Source organism: Chroicocephalus ridibundus, chromosome Z (genome assembly GCF_963924245.1).
Source record: "Chroicocephalus ridibundus chromosome Z, bChrRid1.1, whole genome shotgun sequence".
NCBI lineage: Eukaryota > Metazoa > Chordata > Aves > Charadriiformes > Laridae > Chroicocephalus > Chroicocephalus ridibundus.
In genome coordinates this window covers 11152472-11172172 of record NC_086316.1, presented here as the reverse complement: position 1 = coordinate 11172172, position 19701 = coordinate 11152472, and the positions used below count along the sequence as shown (strand labels likewise).

At 39.8% G+C, this 19701-nt stretch overlaps 1 protein-coding gene across 12 annotated transcripts in view; it reads right to left on the bottom strand.

Annotated features, from left to right (window-relative positions):
• The window catches only part of SUSD1 (sushi domain containing 1), a 46893-nt gene extending 28831 nt beyond the window's left edge, over positions 1–18062 (bottom strand). For 10 of the 12 annotated variants that reach the window (XR_010069145.1, XR_010069148.1, XR_010069149.1 and 7 more), the window contains exons 1-7: positions 17736–18062; positions 15844–15975; positions 14568–14723; positions 13820–13972; positions 12338–12514; positions 9690–9869; positions 7512–7691 (exon numbers count right to left, since the gene is read on the bottom strand). Coding sequence is in view for 7 of the 12 variants with exons in the window: in XM_063320872.1 (XP_063176942.1) it covers positions 7512–7691; positions 9690–9869; positions 12338–12514; positions 13820–13972; positions 14568–14723; positions 15844–15975; positions 17736–17808 (1051 nt within the window). In the remaining 5 variants the exon portion in view is untranslated. The remainder of the gene's footprint in view (positions 1–7511; positions 7692–9689; positions 9870–12337; positions 12515–13819; positions 13973–14567; positions 14724–15843; positions 15976–17735) is intronic. The other 2 variants (XM_063320873.1, XM_063320874.1) reach the window with 2 other exon arrangements.
• Positions 18063–19701: the final 1639 nt, after the last annotated feature.

Genomic DNA, 19701 nt, shown 5'->3' with positions numbered 1-19701 from the left:
TTCATAAGTTTATAAAACAATCAGTAAAAAAATAAAGCAAAATAAAGCAGCAAACAACAAAAAAAAGTGATTATGCCAGCTATTCAGGCAAGGAAAAAAAATCTTATACAGTGGCCTCCTTGGAAGGAAGAAGGCAGAACTAGTAGCGGTTTCTTCTGTAATTATGCCATTTTTTCTGTCGTGCCTTCTGAACTTTCAGAAGGACAAGGCCAGCATGCAATTACCCACAGAAGAGCTGGCAGACTTTTTCTCAAGGTTTCCACTCTAAATGGGTAGGAGTGAAAGAGGATGAAAAGCTGCAACATGCTGAAAAAACGTGACCACCACAACAAAGTCCTGGAGACTTAGAAGAGACTGCTTTTCTCCCTTACTCTTACTGATCACACGTTCTTTCATTTGTACAGTAAGTGCTTGGTTTAACGTTAATTCCAGTAGCATAAACACAGTATCCAATAACAGCACAAATGTATTTCTGAAAAAAAATATTCTCAAACCTAGAGGGAAACAGGTTCCCTGTCAGATTAGTTCTTCTGTTAAATTCAACAGTGACTTCCAGAGCTTGGGAACTCCTGATGTGAAACGCACTATATGTGCCTGACCTCAGTGTGAAGTCTTAGCAGACAGTAGCACCCAGATCTTCAACATATCTGATTTTGATCAACAGCTTTCACTCAGACTCACAAATGAGACAGGAGAAGTGAAGACCCTCAGCCTTCCCACAATTCAGCACTAGAAATTTCAACTTGTGATTTACGGAGAAGGCCACTGGATGCCACTGCTGCTCCACTGACCTCCAGCTTACCCTCACAGTCTCCCTCCTGTCCCAAGGGAAAGGGTCCTAGAAACAACATGCAAATGCCTGGAGACCAGAGCAGAAGGGTGGAAAAATACCCCGGAGGAGTCAAATACGGAATGGCAAATCTGTGAGAGGGTAGAGATATGCAAATACTACTTGGCTGTTAGCAGACAGGAAAGCCAGATGCTTGTAAATAGAACACAAATAGGAGAACACAAAAAGCGAGCAACAAAGTGATGCAACAGTGCCAGTGAGTGTCAGTGCTGGGGGGGGACGGGGGACGGGCGGAGAACTCATATTAGGAAAGACAAAGAAATTCATTCCAAGAAGGAAAACAAGGAGTGGAGGTCTGAGTCTCCTTTACTCCACTTTAAAAAGCTCGGCTAGGAAGGAGGGCCTCTCTCTGTGCTTAAGTGTGTGGCGAAAATCTTCATAGTAATTACATCCAGTGCCTCAATGCCTGTACTGTCAGGCTGTTCTGCCTTAACCCTGTGCTGTGAGGATCAACCTTAACCTTTTGTTTATCAGCCTCTTCGAGTTCAGGTCCCAGTACTCAGTGTTATTATTTGCTGATTCCAAAAAAAAAAAGGTAACAGACAGACAACTCTATGTCTGAACAGTCATTAAACCCACAACTTCTTCCACATATACAATCCACTAGTCCTCAGTTGAAGGAGCACTTGACTACCACTGACCTCAGCTTGAGATACGTCCTATCAGTGAAGTATTTTTGAACTTGCATGAAAAAATTGTGTTTACCAGAAAGCGGACAGAACCAGCTCCAATCTGACATTTCATCTTCTGCAGGTAGCTAAAGAGCATCCACATGTGCAAATTCACTTACAGAGCTCTTCCCACCAATCCCCACACAAACATGCAATTTAGGGGAAAGAAAAAAATCCAAATATTAGCTTTTTTGTAGGTTTTGCCTGTTCCAATTCTGTGAAAACTGTGAATGATGGTGCAAATGCCATCTGCTGCTAACACACACCACACACGTGTTCAGACACAGAAATGAAAAGAGAGTGAACAACAATTCAAAGTGAACTTCTGCTCAGACTGTTGAAAGCACTTGTCCATACCATACAGGCAAACTGCTCTTACACAGTAGCTTTCACAAGTACATATGGAATTTATTTTACAAAGACATCTTCAGTATTTATACCTTTTAGGGCAGCATGACAAGTTTTTACAAGTTTTTCACATTTTGAGTAACGCATGTGCTTCCAGTTTAACTAGCATTGCAAAATTTCAGCAGGTTTTCACCTTCAGTCCTAAATTTTACAGAGGAAGCCCACAAAGCAACTGCAAAGCTGTAGGCAGAGACAGTCAGGCAGGAAGGAGCAGACAGATAGCTAATGATCTACTACTTCCTTTGTTTGAAAAATCTTACCAGGAGACAATCAGGAACAGAGTAATTCATGTATTGAACCATACTGACAAAAGTGTAAGAGATGCACTTGTGAACATACCTACAAAGCAAAGATGTATCAATCAAGGGTGTCAAACCAGACAGGATTACATGGGCTGGGATTAGAAATGCACATGATCCCCAGCTGAAAGAGGCTCCCAAAACTGGTATTTGCCACCACAAACTGTGTAATTATTAATTTGGGTTCAAACAAACAAACAAAAGCCTAAACATCCCTGTAAAATGCTACACTTTCTTTTTCATTCGTTTTAACTGTCACTGGGTTGCATCACTTTGATCTAAGTACAATTTCCCATAACACAAACCTCCACCTGTGTTTTTCCAGGTACGTAAAGAAATTACCAGAAATTTGGATTTAACATATCAAATTAGGCCTCTATAAGAACTAAGGCAAATCAGATCATTTTCACGGATGACTATAATTATCCTAACTGTTTGATAGGATTCTTATTCCTACAGAACCACGGGTTTTGAATCAATGCCCACAGATATGAGTGACACCTTTTCTATTAAGCTCATAACTGTTGACATGAATTATTTACACATGGCTGGGAATAAAAGTTAGGACAGCAACGGTTAACTCATTCAGTGTCGTGTGGAAATCACTGATGCTGCCACCACACAAACATTCCAGCTGCTTTTCTATACCATCTCTTACTGCACACATGAGGATGTAAAAACTGACATTCCAGAGGGGAAATCAGTCATTGGGAATACGGATAAAGCATAGGAGAAGAAGGGAAAGTGAAAGCAAGGGGAAAACAAGTCTGGATTAAAAAGAAAGGAACTAGACCCTCTCAGTTGCATGACATTATCTCTGCTGTAGGTCTACAGTTAAATTACACCTGAAGGATGATCCTGCTCTGTTTATTCCTGACTGGATTCAGATTTTGCTTTTAATTTTTTTCAAGGTTTTTTTGTTTTTTATGATGTAAGTATTCTTTTCCTCTTCTGCAATGTTTTAAAGTGCACAGTGTGGACAATCTGCTATGCCTTCTCTGGACTGATTCATCAAACCACTCTTCCTTCTAAACCTTCAAATCTCTGAAGCATCCTCCACCTTCTTCATCCATTAGGATTTTCAGTGCACCCATTTTCTGAGAAATGGCTCAAAACCCACCAACACCTTATTCTCTTGATGCTTTGAAGATACTCCTCAGTACCATAATACCCAAATTCCACATGATTACCTCAACAAAATCTCCAAAGATCAAGACATGCAGCTAAACTCTATTTGTGGATGGGGAATAATAACGCAGAAAAATGAAGCATTCTGAAACAGAAAATCAATCTTTAGTCAAAGATGGACAGTTCACATTGCATTTCATAAAAGGTAACGTAAAAAAGCAAGCATGGACACAAGAGGTTATGACACAGAAGCTCCAAGCTCAGGATTAGAAAGAACGTGAATTGCTGTGAAGAATTATTTTTTTTCCATATTTGAGTTCCAGCTTCACAATACGTTGGGACTGGATCATCTTTTTCTCTGTACACCATACACATGACACCTACAATCTGCCGACAGCCCGTACTGCCTAACATTGCTTTGGAAGGCTCTCACAACCAACCAGTAACAATTGCTGTGCTGTCAGACTCACCATTAAAGGGACACAGAGGTCAGTTTTACCTTTTGACTATAACAGCTATTTCTCACTGCCTGAGTTTTGGAATGTTTTACCAATAATGTGCATTACCTTTCCATGCAGGTCAGATTCATTCCCTCCACAACCTTTTTACGTATCAATGGACTTTTCCCACCCACGTGCAGCACTTGCCTCTTTTGCAAGGACAATATTTCACTTAATACATAAAAAACCACTTTAATAAATGCATTCCTAATAATATAGTGAATAGTGGTACTGGGGAGTTATTAAATACTGAGAATTTATTCTGTAATGCAGACTTACATTTTCTTTTTCTTGGATAAAAATAAGGAAATTGGACAAACCATCCTTCATAGACACCATATTGTTGCTATCCACACCAATAGATGCTAAACACAGAGAAGGTGTTTTCTAGGAGCAAGATAATGAGCAGCAGCCAACCCAGCCTATGTGCTTACAGCCATTGACTAGAGCCAATTGTTATAGAAAGGACAGATCAGATACCGTGAAAAAACTCTCCATGACAAGGACATCTCTACGACTAGGGACCCGAAAATTGGAAAAAGCCTGAAGAATAGTAGAAGAGATGACTCTGAAAATAGGTTAAAGAGCTGCAGTAGGTAACGGGACTATTTCCCTTCAAAATACCCCTAACAATTGTCCAATTAACATAGAAAACTGCACCAGACACTGCCCCTCTCTGTGCATGAACTGACCCCTTCATAACTGTGTCGAAGATTGGAAAAAGTACCAGTTTTAGAGCTACACATTGTATTAAGAGTAAGGCTACCCTGTAATCACTCTATTCTCCATAATTCATCTTAACTTTCCCTGGATGCCCAAGAAATAAGTTCTCAAAAGTTAAGCTCTATGTGTGTGTGTGTTTGTGTATGTCTGTACATGCATGCACACAGACAATCTACAAATATTACAAGGGGAAAAGATTTTACTTCAGCATCTATGTTAGCCCTTCCTAATCTTTTACTATGAAACATTTGTATGAAAGTTCAATGAAAGATAAAACCAACTCATTTATACATTTTCATTTCAGACACCCTCCAGTTCCTCTCCCTGCCCTTCTCAAAATGATACACTTCATGGACTTGGTAGCAGCTTACCATATACATCGAACACTGTCCCACCTGCAAGTGCAGATTTAGGAACAAGCATCTCAGATAGATAGCCAAGGCATAAATCACCTTTTTTTCTGGCCTTCTGACAGACACGATAAATAAAAAAAACAAACCACCCTTATCTGTGGAATCCACTCAAAAAGAGTAACATGAAGGGGATGACTCCCTTTTATACTTTTTGCTTTTATAGAAAAATGGAACTATAAGTCTTATGTTACCTTATGTTGCATTTTGAGCACACAACCAGAACAACCTCTCTCACTAAGATTACTATCAAAAAAGCTCAAGGTGACAATTTCTCCGCTGAAATTCACAACAGGAAAACCAAGCTTCTTGTTTCAGACTACATGCTATAGTGCTTCATAGCCAAAGCCCTTCCCTGAAACAAACTGAAACATTATTCCCATAAGGGAATCTTGTTTTCATTCCGTAAAGAGCTTCCCAGATTTACCATGAAATCCCATCAGAGCTCAACACAATGTGTGCCTGGAATAACAGCACACTATTTCTGCAATGAAAAGAAATGAAACCACACATCCCTACTCTGCAGGGCAAAAAGAAGTTCTAGGACAAGCTGTACAGGATGGCGAGACTCACACATTGAGCATACTGGACAGCAGGTATTTAATTGCTGGTATGTTTTCTGCACTTCAGTCTCTTGAGTTTATGTATACACATCAACAGTTGGGAAAGGAAGACTGTAATCCAGCTGACTATTGCCACACTTCATTGCTGATGACTTAATCCAACCAGTGCCTCTCAGTAATGTTGCTAAGCAATTTTTTAATATTTAAACCAGCTACTATAATATGTACTTATATATACACACACACATTTACTATATAGCCCAACAGACAATGCAGCAGACAAGGGCTTTCCACAGCAATCACTGCCTAAGAAATGAAGAAGTGACTATCTGCCAAAGGGAACATACTCAAGGGAATTTCTTACCTTCCTTACTTCTAACGAGGTTTTTCAGGCAGTAGGAAAAGACAAATGGTTTTCCAACTTCTATCCTAAGTTATTTTCTCTCATTTTAATGGGAATTACCAATTAATTACACATACCCTTAGGATCCTATACATCTGAAAGGCATCATTACTGAAACAGAGATTTGAAAGTCATTCATTACCTCTAATAAGTGTGAAAAACATAGCAGTTAAGAAACTCTGTAGAAGACCTCTGTAGAGTAGTACAGGAGACCTCTGTACTAACTTCCTATTCATGATTTTTTAATTTTTTTTCAAAGAGGCCTGGACTAGTTAAGACGGGTTTTTTTTAAGTTTTTTTCTATTCTACTTGACATAACTCTGACTCATTTTTGGCCCTCTGATCCAACAGCTACAGCTGTAGTCTACATTTTGGCCCCTGGCAAAGCTCTTGCTGAAATCACTGGTAATCCTGTGGGTGCAGTCTGCAGGTTCAGGCCCTTCAAAGCTTCAGAGTGCTCAAGACAGAACTCGCAGCATTGTAACGATGGACATGCCTGATTAATTTAGCCACTCTACACAATGCTTGCTTCAAAACCAATTTAGAAAGTACAGCTATGCGAACTGCCTAAATTAAACATGAATTATGACTTCTAACACGAGCAGTTCTACTTTTATTAGGGCACTACAAAAAAAGTGAGAGAACTGCTTTTCTGTATGCTCATTTTACTTGATGTTTTATATTTGCAGCAAATGCTCAAGACATCAAGTGAGGCAAGGGAGGCATCAAATGGAAACTCTGTGAAAAGGCTTGGTCTGTGAAGTGGTAGCAGTCAAAGACATACTTCCAGTCCTTTTGAAAAACATAAGGACAGATTACCATCTGCAAAAGACAGCACTGCTACTTAGGAACAAGAGATGGAAAGCCGTAGAGCTATCTTGTGACACGTCTTTCTAAGGACACAGAACACTAAGGAGCACAACAGCCATAGTCCAAAACATCTGCTATTTTTTTGCTATTATTAAAATGTCAGTACATCCTGTCTCCAAGCCCACAGCATGACACCACCTTCACTACAAATTTTCTTTCTCAGGACTCATTCTTTTATAAGAAAATCCTTCTGGACTGAAATTCAGGCAACTAGATCTAGGCCGGAAAGGCAACCATGAACGAGTTTGGGCAAAATGAGAGAAGAAAAAAAAAGAAAAGGGACTTTTGAATTCCATTGGCCCTACTTTCATCACAGTGCACTTGAGGGTATTAGGCCCACAATAAAATATTGTTAAACATCTTCTGCTCATCCGGTGACATTCCCCTTGCTTTTAAATCTGTAGGTTCTCAGTGCAACAATGAAACTCAAATTACTTTAGTCCCTTTCTGTTTGAAATAAAAAGCAAGACAGCTACAGAAAGATCTGTGGCATCCCCTAGAAACTGTTGCATGGCTAACATTCTCTTCCATGACCTTTCCACACAGAAGTACAACCATGTTCCATACATCGTAAATCAGAAAAGGATTTACTGCCTTCAGCCTTCCTCCTGTTCCTACCTTTGGAACAGGAATGAGAAACTATTTAGATTGCACATCCCACAGCAACGTCCTAGAGTAATATTTACCTTTGCATATGTATGTAATATTCTCCCATGACTGATCTATTGTGCATTCTGAAAAATTCCTGTCTCCATTAAAATAATATCCTTCTATACACTGATAGTACACTCTGCTCCACAGAGTGCTCGAGTTGTCCCAGATCATTTCTGTGTGTGGAATCAGCAAAGGTTTGCCGCAGTCTGTTCCTGGAACAGAAAAAACAGGATAACAAAACCTGAAAATGAAAACAGGCAAGGCATATCAAAAGTGGTTAAGGAAGACAGATGAATTGTCCCAGTAAGTAACATTTCACTTTTTTTCACTTCCTAGTGATTTCTAGAGGTCAGGCCAGCCCTTTAGAACTCAGAATTTTGTGACTGGAGACTTTCTCAAAGGGTGGCGCACTTTGTCCTTTTAGAAATGGAGAATAAGGATCTCTAAGCGAATTTTGACAAATCTATCTTCTCACAGCACTCTCTTATGCTATTTATTCCTTCATTTTATGTATTGTTACTAACAATAGACCTGAAAAATGACACACAGTCCAAGGAACAACACGAAAGAACAGCATCAAGAAGGTTATGTTCCTTTGCCAGGGGATTTAATTCAAGCTTTGAAAAAAAGGTGAAGCTGCTACAGACAAGCAGAAAGAAAGTAGAAAATTTTCCGGGGGAAAATATGATGGATTATTCAGACCACTTTGGAGATAATTAGAAAGCTGGGGTAATGCACTTACAAATTAATTCATTTGCTCAGCTGCTTTCAGGGGCTTCATAATAAAATTAGGGAACAGAAAAGAATAAAGAACGAAGATCAAATCAATGGAAGAATACTACTTAGGGTTAAAATTCCCTTTGAAATCCACAAAGAATGTTACGCCCCAACAAAAGATTCTGCATCACTTCACTTAAAAGAAGTAAACAATGTAGGAATTAAAATCTTACCTTCACTAAAGCTTATATACAGAAAACAAGTGTTTTTAAAACTGTTTATTAAATAATCTTAGGTGATTCTGAAATTCTACTCAGAAAAAAAGGAAAAAAAGAAGTAAAAACCAAAATTTATAGAATCATGATTTGTACAATCTTTAAAGGAAAAGTTTAACATATGAATTGCAGTGGGCAATACATCCACCACCATGACTACCTTCCTCTTCATATTCCAATGTGTATGAATGTACGTATCTATTCTAAATCATTAGAAAAAGCTTTAGAATAACAAATGCACATGCAAAGAATATGCTTAACTTACAGGACAGTATGTCAGAAGATAAAAAAATTTCTGTTGCTTAACTCCAGCTATTTGCTCATGGCCATCCCGTAATGAGATTGCAAGGCAGAAATGCAGAAGTGCATTTCTGTGTAACATAGCGAACCTTCTATTTATACTGGCAACCCATAATAAGAATATTAAAGAAGATTCTAAAAGTAGAGAGTGGTTGTAACATACAAATTGCACATTCAAAAAAATTAATACATTTGATTGCAATGAACAGAAGACTTGACCCTGCTGGATCAAGCTGAAAAGATACTAATCGTCCAGTGAATGGAAAAGTGAAAACTGACAATGTAAAAATTGACTAAAGACTGTAATTATCCTGAGGTCACATTAATTAGTATTATGAGCTCAGAGTTAAAATACACTAGAAATCTTGTTAGGAAAAATACTTTGTTTTAAATGTACCTCTGTGGATGTACTTATCAAGGAGGTTGTTAGGCTACATTCTTCCAAATCATAGTAACAAAAGGCATTCATGACTCATGTTAAATAACAATAGCATGCTTGAGCAACCATAGTTTGGAACTGGAAATTGTCCGAATATGGGAATTTTAAAGGAACGCTAACTGCTAATAGTGGCTCAATTTCTGGGTAGTGGCTTCAACCACAGAGTAGATATTGAGCTAGAAAAATGGCAGCAATTTAGGCTAAGTTTTCATCTAATGGTAATCCCAATGCTTGCCACGCACTGGGATTTTGTCCTTAGCATGTTAACTTTTAACAATTTATTGCAACTTCATTAGCAACACAGACAAAAAAAACCCCTGTTTAATATATGGCCTTTGTTTTGTGACTGAACTTCATATGCCAGAAGACTGTATAAACTGAATGCCCAAAGAGGATGTCTTTAACTGATGACTGCTAATTCTTATGGTGGCTGAAACAGTATCTATGCTAAATAAATCTGAAGACAAGATTTGATTTACCTTTGCACACCAAATCAGCACCATCCCACTGCCCTTCAGCATTGCAGACTGCAGTCTGATTGCCGCTTGCAATAAAGTAACCATGATCACAATTGTAAGTAACTTCACTTCCATAGGTGGTCCCACTTAGAGATACTGGATGCGCATTTAAAACAGAAGGTGGAACCCCACAATCCACACCTATGGCGAAGAAGAAAGAGGAAGACAGACTTGTTAGTCAAGCAGCAGAAGTCTGCAGAATGATGTCTGCAAACCCATGAGTATTTCTTTTGTTACAAACTAACCCTCTTCTCCTGTGGTAAGGCAACGCTCCCTCATGTCCCCTCCGACATCCCCACCGCCACTCCAAGCACTGTAGCTACTCCAGAGCTGCTTTCAAATGAAAGTTACTTCTCTCTGCCTTTCTCTCAGAATGGCATGCTAAAATCTGTGACTCCTTCCTCAACCTAGCTGCTGGTATACAGAAAATGTCCTGGGTTTTTTTTTTGGGGGGGGGGTGTTGGTGTTTTTTTTTAATCTTTAAGATTCTCCCTTCTCATTTTTACAAACCTGATTACAGGTGGGAAGATGGTTCCATACCATTTGCAGTGAGCAACAGTCAAGAGGGAGGCAGGTGAACAGAAACTGCCTTTAGGAATCAAAATTTTTAAAAGTGCGCAGGGACCCGAGAAATGCAAAATCATAGAAAAGGTTACAACATACAACACAAAAAGTTCCTGTTAAAGCAAGGGTCTACATAGTGTTCAAAATGCATTGCAATAGTTGCTATATTCACGAACACGTTGAGTGGTCGTTTACAAATGCATAAAACAAAGAATTCCAGTAGCACAAAAAAGCTATTTGTGTGATATGATATCCATTTCCTAAGGTAAGCAACCATCTAGAAAGCTTTCACGTTAGCATGACACAATGCACACACTCAACAGTTTAACTACGCCACTTCACATACATCAGATCTTCCCACTAAACTATCTGACTTTTCATCTCAAGACAATTCTTCTATTAATATTCAAGGGAAGCTGTACTCTTCAATCCATATACTTATATTTAAAGTAAAAAAAGGGGATCTGCTCCACTTACATCACCCTGATGTTAGGTCACACATCTTACCAAGTTTGACCTACATTCAATGGCCAGTTTCATCATGACTATACAAAACAAACTCCTAAATTACCATAGGAAGGAAGACAAACAACAAACTTACTGATTTTCCTGAAAAAGACAACACTACACTGGGCCAGAAGAAATTCTTAAATTAGTGATAAATACTTATCAGGGAAGCTCTCAGAGTTTAAAGAATTATTTAAAGGTGCCTTTCCTAATATAAAAAAAAATAAAAATCAGACTTGCAGGTTTTACAAAACGAGAAGTCCTAACTGAAATCCAGGAAAGGAGCTTGCAATACAAAGAGGAAATAAGTTCGTCACTTCAGACTCATGGGCTGCCTCTTGGTATTTGATGTCTTTTATTTCAATTAACCATGAGACATGTGCTCAGAAACTCTGACCTGACCTACCATTTGACCATAGAAATTAAAAAAAAAAAAAATATCACATGAAAAAGCAATCATTGAAAAGTATTAATAAAAAACAAATGTATAAACAACTCACAAGGGCTGCATTACACAAGCTTTCTTTGGGACCATCTTGAGACTTTGAGCACTTCCTTTTTGTTTTCAAATTCACTGTCCTTCATTAATTTTGGGGGAAAAATGTTATTTGAATTCTTTTATTTTTGATGCCAGTAATTTAATATTTTTTTTGTCTTTATTTTCTTATGAATTTTCTACTGCTATTTAATATTTCACTTTTCCCAGCCACACTGACTTAGCATCCTTATTGTAATTTATTTTCTTCCGATAGACACACACACAAACAGTACATCAACGGGGGAAAAAAATAAAATAGGAAAGAATTAGAAACCAAGAAGGCTTTTGTATTTTGAGATAAGGAACTCCTCTCACCAAGTGGTAATTTTCAGGATGACAATTCTCCCCTGTAGAATCGTTAGACAGTATAGCTTCTACTAGCTAGCACTTCAAGTGTCATTTAACTAATCTACAGACTTTCTAACTACTTGCAGGAATAATAAATCCTACGCTTGTAAGTAAAACACCAAAGCAAGTCGAAGTTCTAAAGATGCTCTCACAGGAAATTTAACACTTGAGGGATGTAAAAGTGTTTGCTCATGCACAAATGCTCTTGAAATCGTGAAGGCTATCCAGCGACAAGGGGTGGTACGATGCCTCTCTCTTGCATCTACAGTCAACCTTTGGAAAAAAACTTCATAAGCTGTCAGAAAAATTGTTCTTTTCATGAGAGGTCACTAATGCCTTCCAACTCTGTGGCCTTTTCCATGAAATGCTACAGAAACCCAGTTGTTTTAAAGGCCTTGATTCACAGGCAAGAGGACATGTTGCAGTTTCTGTAAAAATGCAAGGACCAGCACCAAAAATGTCATTACACTAACAAGAGGTGGCACAATTTTATAACCTGTCCTTCTTTTTTCTTCTTTTTTTTGCAAATAGCCAGATCTTGAAAAATTATCCTTTAGATTGAGGAAACAGTGTACTGTCTTTCACAAACACACTTTCCCATGCATAAGCCCCCTTAATGAAGAATTTAAGAAAGATTTAAGACTCTTTTCACCTTTACAGCTTAAAGTGGCAGGTTCCCAAGTTTCATTTGCAGTGCAATACGAGAACTTTCCCTCATTGCTGTAAAACCCTTCTTCACATTCATAATGAACCGCACTTCCTGGTAGCAAGCTGTAGTTCCCCACAATGTAGCCATGCTTCATTTCAGGAGGGGAACCACATCCAATTTCTGCAAAGAGATTGGGTTAAAAGATCTCACAGTACAAAAATCACAACACATGACCACTTTAAGATGAGCTGAACAGTCACAACACAAAATACACCCAATCTGATGAATGTGAGGGGTCACCAAAGAGGTAGAAGATTAAGAGTTGAACAGTTGTGCTGGCCAGAGCTGGAGGAACACAGTGATCCAGGTATTCCGCTACATCTTTACGAACATACAGCCGGAGCCATTTACAATGCCAAAGAAGTGATACTGCAGTGTGATGGTGCTTTGCATGCCAGCCTCATTGCACCAATAGCTGAATGAACCCTCAATACCATTTCAGGACCCAAAGCACAGGTTTTATTTCCCTGTGCGTGAGAAAGGTGAAGCGCCGTGGATAAGCTGAAATGAAATGGTCTGCCCTTCAATTCCTTCACTTCACCGAACTAGCCTGCATACAAAAGCTACGTTTCTGCAGCACAGCTGCTTGACAGGGCTCCCTCGTCCTACTCTGCAAGTGACACCGTCAGTACAGACACACTACTTTACCACAGCATGTGGAGGGGGAAGTTGGTGAGACAAGCAGGATTATCAGCAATTACAGCAAGATGAAGAGGAGCACTCCAGCTGGAAAAACTGGGTAAACTACAGGCAGTGAGCTTTACTGACGGTTCTTGCAATAATTCAGAAGTGAGAACTGGACATAATTGAGGCAGTTCCTTCCACCTGGGATGCCTGAGTTCATTACATACTCTGACAGCTACAGCATACACTGCTAGCACTTCACATCTGTGAGAACCTATGCTAGAGACAAAAGGAGAAACAGTTTCAAATTGATTTTTTTTTATGGCAAGATAAACAGAACAGTTTATGCAGGTGGCACAGTATGTAATAAATAGCTAAACTATTATTTTATTATTCCTTTCCCCTAGCCTGTTTCATTCTTCTGACGTCTCTTACCAGCTATTTCTCATCTCTTCCCTTCCCAGTCACGCAGTGTGATTCTACAAGTGGATTATACCACACTTCCTTCCTACTCAGAAACTACATCACCTTCATGGCAATGTTAAGTTTCTCTGACCCTGCACCTGAACCCCTGCTGAGAGCATGCAGAAATCGTTTCTGGTGTCGACTCTTACCATCCAAACATCACTGGAACAAACTGAACGCAAGAAGAAAAAAAATAAAAAAAATCACACAGCAGGCAAAGTCCACAGAGAGGGGTTCTGCCCTGCACACTTAACAGCACAGGTCAGAGCAGGTACTACTATATCGTGTAAGATCTGATTTTATCTGCTAGCAGAAACAGCATCCAAAGACTCTCACCTTTGCATGAAACTATGTTCTCATCTGGATGAAAAGAATGCTCTCCATTTTCTAATTTATAACCATCATTGCAGTAACACCTGTAGCTTCCTTCAGTATTCACACATCTTGCATTGTGACCACACAGCCCAGACTCCTCACATTCATCTATATCTAAAAATTCAGAGAAAAATACATGCACTTTGTAATAGGTTGGGTTTTTCAGTTAATTAATGTAGGATCCAAGCTTAAAACAAATAGAGCATTCCACGAAGTTCCACATAGCTTCTGATGGCTCTTCTGCGAAACAAAGGAGCTTATCCTTGCCTGCTGTTCAAGCATCTAGAAGGAGAAGACTCTCAATTTTGTAGGTAGCTACCTTTTAAATTGTTTGTGCTTTACCTGAAAAATAGTTTCCAATGTTATCTCCTGCTACAACAATCCCAGAAATACCCTCTATCTGCAAATATCTTAATCAGTTACAACAGTTCATTCCTGTAATAAGAAACTGCCTAATATTCTACACTAAACATGAATAGGACATTGTTACAGAAAGATAAGTATCATTTTATTTTCTTTAATCTAGCTGCTGCTCCTGGAAAGACTACTGCTTGCATTTGACTGTGAAGCAATGATTTGTAACACAGCAAAGAATGCAAAATGGAACTAATTCATAGTGGTTAGAACGCAATGGGAAAAAAAAAAAGACTTGTGCAGTAGATAATTAAGTTCTGGATTCATGATGCTCAAGATTCTTTGTGATGTCTACCTGTACAATTTGTGCCATCATTGGGAATGAATGTCTTGTTGTTGTTGGAGGCTCGGTATCCTTCAACACAAACACAGTAAAAACTTCCGTGTGTATTATGACACAGTGTATGATTTCCACAGATCTTGCTGGCTCCAATCTGGCATTCATCTTTATCTGTCAACACATTTAAAACATATTAAGAAAAGTAGAATACCCTTCCCTCTTCACTCATCCTTGTGTAACCAGACTTCCCCTTACTGTTTTTCTAAGTTATTTGGGATGTAAACACTGCTAGTAAGCTGGAGGATTTAGACCAACAGTGGCTGTTGCCCCTGGATGAAACTGTGAATAAAGTTTCATGACACTGCTTAAGCTGATCTAAGAGGTGTTGAAACCAGAGGGCCCTGCTCTCTGCTTCAGCTCTTCCTTACAGTTCCTCACTCAACTGGCAGAAAATTAACATGGCAAAATATGCAGCTTGTCTTCTCCCACAATAATGAGACAACTGAACTCTGTGCAGGGCCTGGTAGCTACCAGTGCTTGTGAAGGAAGGGGAAGAGATGGGAGCACAAGAGCTCAGAGGTGGAGGACCTTCCCTTTAAGCAGTGGTAAGCCATTACATACGCTCAGACGCAGCACTTGACATCATCCTTTAGTTCATGTATTGATTTGTATGAGATAGTATTAAAAAGACACTATCAGCTACAGTAATAAAGCTAAACAATGCTTTTCATGTAACAGACATTTGCACTTAAGAACTCTGTATATATGCACACTGTTATTAAGAACAGACCTTCAACTTCTGAAATTAATTTTTAGTTACTTAGTAATCTGAGATAACCGGAACAATCAGCAAAAAAAAAAGCAAAAATCTTAATAGTTTTATTATCTAGTTTTCAGTTTAAAAATGCATAGGTTGAAAAGAATAACAAAGTGAAGCCCACCATATTTATTTTTTTTTTTGCTGAAGCTAGGATAAAAAATATTAAATAAACCATTCCAATATGTGATATTTAAAAAGTAAATGTTTGATAAACCCCAATATTTTCTAAGACAAAATTAATTTAAATCATTCATTATGTAACAGAAAATTAATAAAATAGTTAAGCAACTAAGTACAAAACAGTACTTATATAAAATACAAGTACAGTACAGTCCACGGCCAGCCGTTAAAAAAAAAAAAAAAAAAACAAAGAGGAAAACAAAGCTCTTACCATGTTTTGAAGAATTCAGTAATATTACTCAAGAAAGAACATTTTAGGAATCTACACAGTTTCCTGCCAAGGCAGCCTACCTTGACAATGGGTCCTTCCATTGCCTACAAATCCATAGTTACAGATGCAGACGCTTTTTCCTTCAATTTGATGACATGTAGCATGGATGTGACAAGTTGCACAGACATCTGAAACTGATCTGTTCACAATTGCTTTAAGAACAAAAAGACGCGATTACTTTTTTTTTTTTTTTCTTTTAGAAAGGACCAGAAAGGTGGTTTGGTATAGGTAGCTGGCACAGAATGTAAAGTGAAGACAAAATCCAGATTAAAAAACATAAAACAAAATCCCATCTCCTCCCACCTCATTTTCAAATTTGCAGGAAAACCACAGCCATCATATTCAGAGACCAAAGATGAAAAAATAAACAGAAAGGATTAAACAAAATAACTATACTGAACAGTTTTCTCCACCTATCTATTCTTTGACAAAAAACAAAACAGCTTTTCAGCAGTTAGTAAGGCTTAAGAGACTTACAGTAAGTAGATCTATCCAATATTATTAATCTTTTCTCCATATTCATTTTATTTCCCTGTTGACTTGATTTCTGTTTCATCATTTATTCTGTTATTTTGTTTCTATTATTTACACACAGGCATTTGGGCTATTTATCAGCCTATTTGTATCTTATATCATCAATATGTACATGGTATAAATGTTATTCATAAAAACAACACGGAGAATGCTGCCAGCAGGAAAATGACTTATAGTAAAGTCATTTGAGAAATGAATTTATATTAGAAGTAGTTTAGCAGCATATGACACATAACCTAATTTACTGTAATTTGGTATGGCTATAAATACATATGAAACTAGAATAAAATACAAACTTACACCCTTAATTGTATTCACACTTTTAGGGCATTATGTGCATTTCTCTCCATTTTTTGTAAGCTCCTTTTGTTACCTTCGCACATGCATTGGCTTTCAAAATGACAAACCTCAGAATGGACTGCTTGAATGCAGGCAAAGCGTTTTTAAATAACTAATTGATACTGCAAAAGATGATGTCTCATGATGCTGCACACGGCAGTTTGGAATTTTCTTACTCTTCTAAGACACCTAAGATTGGTAAGGACGGTGTGGTTCTTGCAGAATACAAATCTTAGTGTGTATATAGCAGGTCTGACACCACCTTGCATGCCTTTTCATGGTGTCTAAATACATAACTGTAACTGGATGGAGAAGGCAGCTGAACACTCTAGCCAGCTTTTTTTACACACCAAATTTATCAGCATGATAAAACTGCCCTTCAGCACGCACAGTGTTCCAGTTTTATTCACGGTGCACTTCTGAGTGCATTAGGACTCCTGATTTTCAATGCTTTTATATAACTTTATATACTTTTTTGTGTGTGTTCCTTATAAGAACAGACAACAAAAACCGTAGGCATACAGTGGTAGATAATGTAAATCAGATAACTAAATTTGAAAACAGCCATGGTAAGAGCTTTCTCATGATGCTTCAATCTTCTGATAAGACACGGGCGTGTCCTCCTCAGATTGCTGCTCTGGGAGATAAAAAACGGTTTTCTTCCCCCCCCCCCCCCCCCCCCGCCCTACCCCCTTACTACTACACACTAAACTTTGCGACTTATTTCTCCTCAGTAACACACAGTTTTTCACTCCGGCACTGAAGTCAACCTCACGGGTTCGGTCCTAGCCCGGACGCTCCCTCAGGCGCGACTCCCGCCCAGGCCGGGCCCCTCTCGCCCGCAGCCGCCACAGCCCTCACCGGGCGGCGAGGCCAAACACGGTGCCCCGAGGCCTGACGCCTCCGCCACCACCGCCAGGCCCCCGACATCCTCCGACACCCACCGCCTGGCCGCAGCCCTCCCACCGCTCCCCTTCGCGCCTTCCCCGCCTCGCCCGAGGGGCACCGCCCTGACGGCCCGGGGAGGGGCCGCACTTACCCCGCCGCCCCGCGCACTGCAGCAGCAGCAGGAGGAGGAGCGGCCCCAAGGCCCGACCGACACCCGGCCTCATGTCCCCGCCGCCGCCTCCGCGCCCCTGGGTGCTGCGCGGGCCCGGTGCCTCTGCATCCTCCCCGCGGGGTGGAAGGTGGGAGGGGAGGGCCACAGGCCGCGGCCCCCGGCCCTTATCGCCGCCGCGCCCTCGGGCCCCCCCCGCCCTGGCCTCTTTCCTCCCTCGGCCGAAGAGCCTTTGCCCGCAAAACCCTCTCTTTTCTTCCTTTTTTTTGTTTTGTTTTTTTTTTTCTCTCTCCCTTCCCTGGCACAACCCCTTTCCTTCCCCAGGACGCCGCCTGGCAGCGCTGATAAGGGCTGTTGCCGTCCGTAGCGGCCGGCCCTCGCCCCGGGGGTGGGGGAAGAAATGGAGGGAAGGGTTATTTATGATTCCTGGGAGCGGGGAAGGCCGCTGTAGGGCTGCACCTGTGGGCAGGTGGCAGCTGTGCTGGCCCCTGCCCAGCCGTGTCGCCTGTGTACCAGAGGGACGCTCTGGACCCCTCTGTCCTTGGGCCCGCAAGGAGCTGGCACATCAGGTCTACAAGTGTGTGAAAATGGTGTAGCTGTGCTTGGCCCTCGGTGCTTGAGATTAAGGAGGCCTTCCACATCATAGGCCTTTGCTGCAGTACAGGTGGATTCCAAAACGTAATGTTTTTAATCAGTACCAGCAGTGCCGCCTGAAGGGTTTTCTCCTAAAACGTGATCCTCCTGAAGCGCTGGGTGCTCAGTCGGGCCTGCAAGCCTGCATTTTTAGAAAGCTGTGTAAACTTGTGTTTATCTACAAGTGCAGTTGCTCGGGTATCACAGCTACAACAGAGGAATGCCGAGGAGGTGAACGGGGGAAGCCTAACACAAATGTAGATTGAGGCATCGTGGATGTGCTCTAATGAGCTTCCTGAAGAGGTTTTGGTTGTGTGCTCTGGTGGCTTTACATTAATGCTAACACAGTCAAGTCCCTGTCTTTTACTGGTGTCTGCTGTGTTATAACGAAAAAGACCAAACAATGTGTCTAATTTCAATGGAAACAAAACCCATTTTCATAAAACTATCAGCTTCATTGGTTTATTTATGTAAGTTGGTCTGTTCCACTGTTTTTTAATTACCATTCTGCCTACTTAAGCATGTATACATTTTTAACCAGCTTTGTTACCCTTATTCATCTTGACCAGGACAAAAAGTGCCGGGATTCTTCAGCAGCGGCCAGTTACGTCACAAGCAACCCTTGTTTTGGAATAACACACTACACATGTCAGTACCGCATATTTCTATCTTAAATTACTGAAATTGGAGGCATGGTGGTAAGGAGTTTATCACTATAAGGAGTGATTCAGAGAGGGATTGTTCTGCACAACGTATTAAAAATTGTTTAGAAATTACATTTTTTCTCTCTCTTAGCAGCCCACCTAGTTGCAGACCCACTAACCACTGTGATTTCTACTGTTTCTTTCATAAAAAGTAGTGGGAACAACTGTTTATAAACATCTCACACAGCCAACGTGAAAATATTTTTGGCAGCAAGCCTGAAGAAATATATCACTATATTTATAAAGAGAACAAGCTATGAAATGTAATATAAACATTCTTTAAAGAAAATAACAAGGAAGGGTATCATTAAAAGAAAATACAGGACCTAGACTGGAACAAAACCTCATCGTTTTGTTCCAGTCTAATATGTTTTAAACAGCAACTAATTGTCTGTTTAAGACATACTTCAATACCAAATAATTAAACTAATACAAAGACTATAAATTACATATATGTTGTTTGCATATCTAAATTCAAAGCACAGTCATGTGAAATAAGTGTCAAAAGGATGATGAGAGGTCATCTCTTCTGGTTTTCTGCTCCACAACAAGATAAACTCTACATAGATGATTCCTGACATACTTGTCTAACCTGCACTTTATAGTGACAG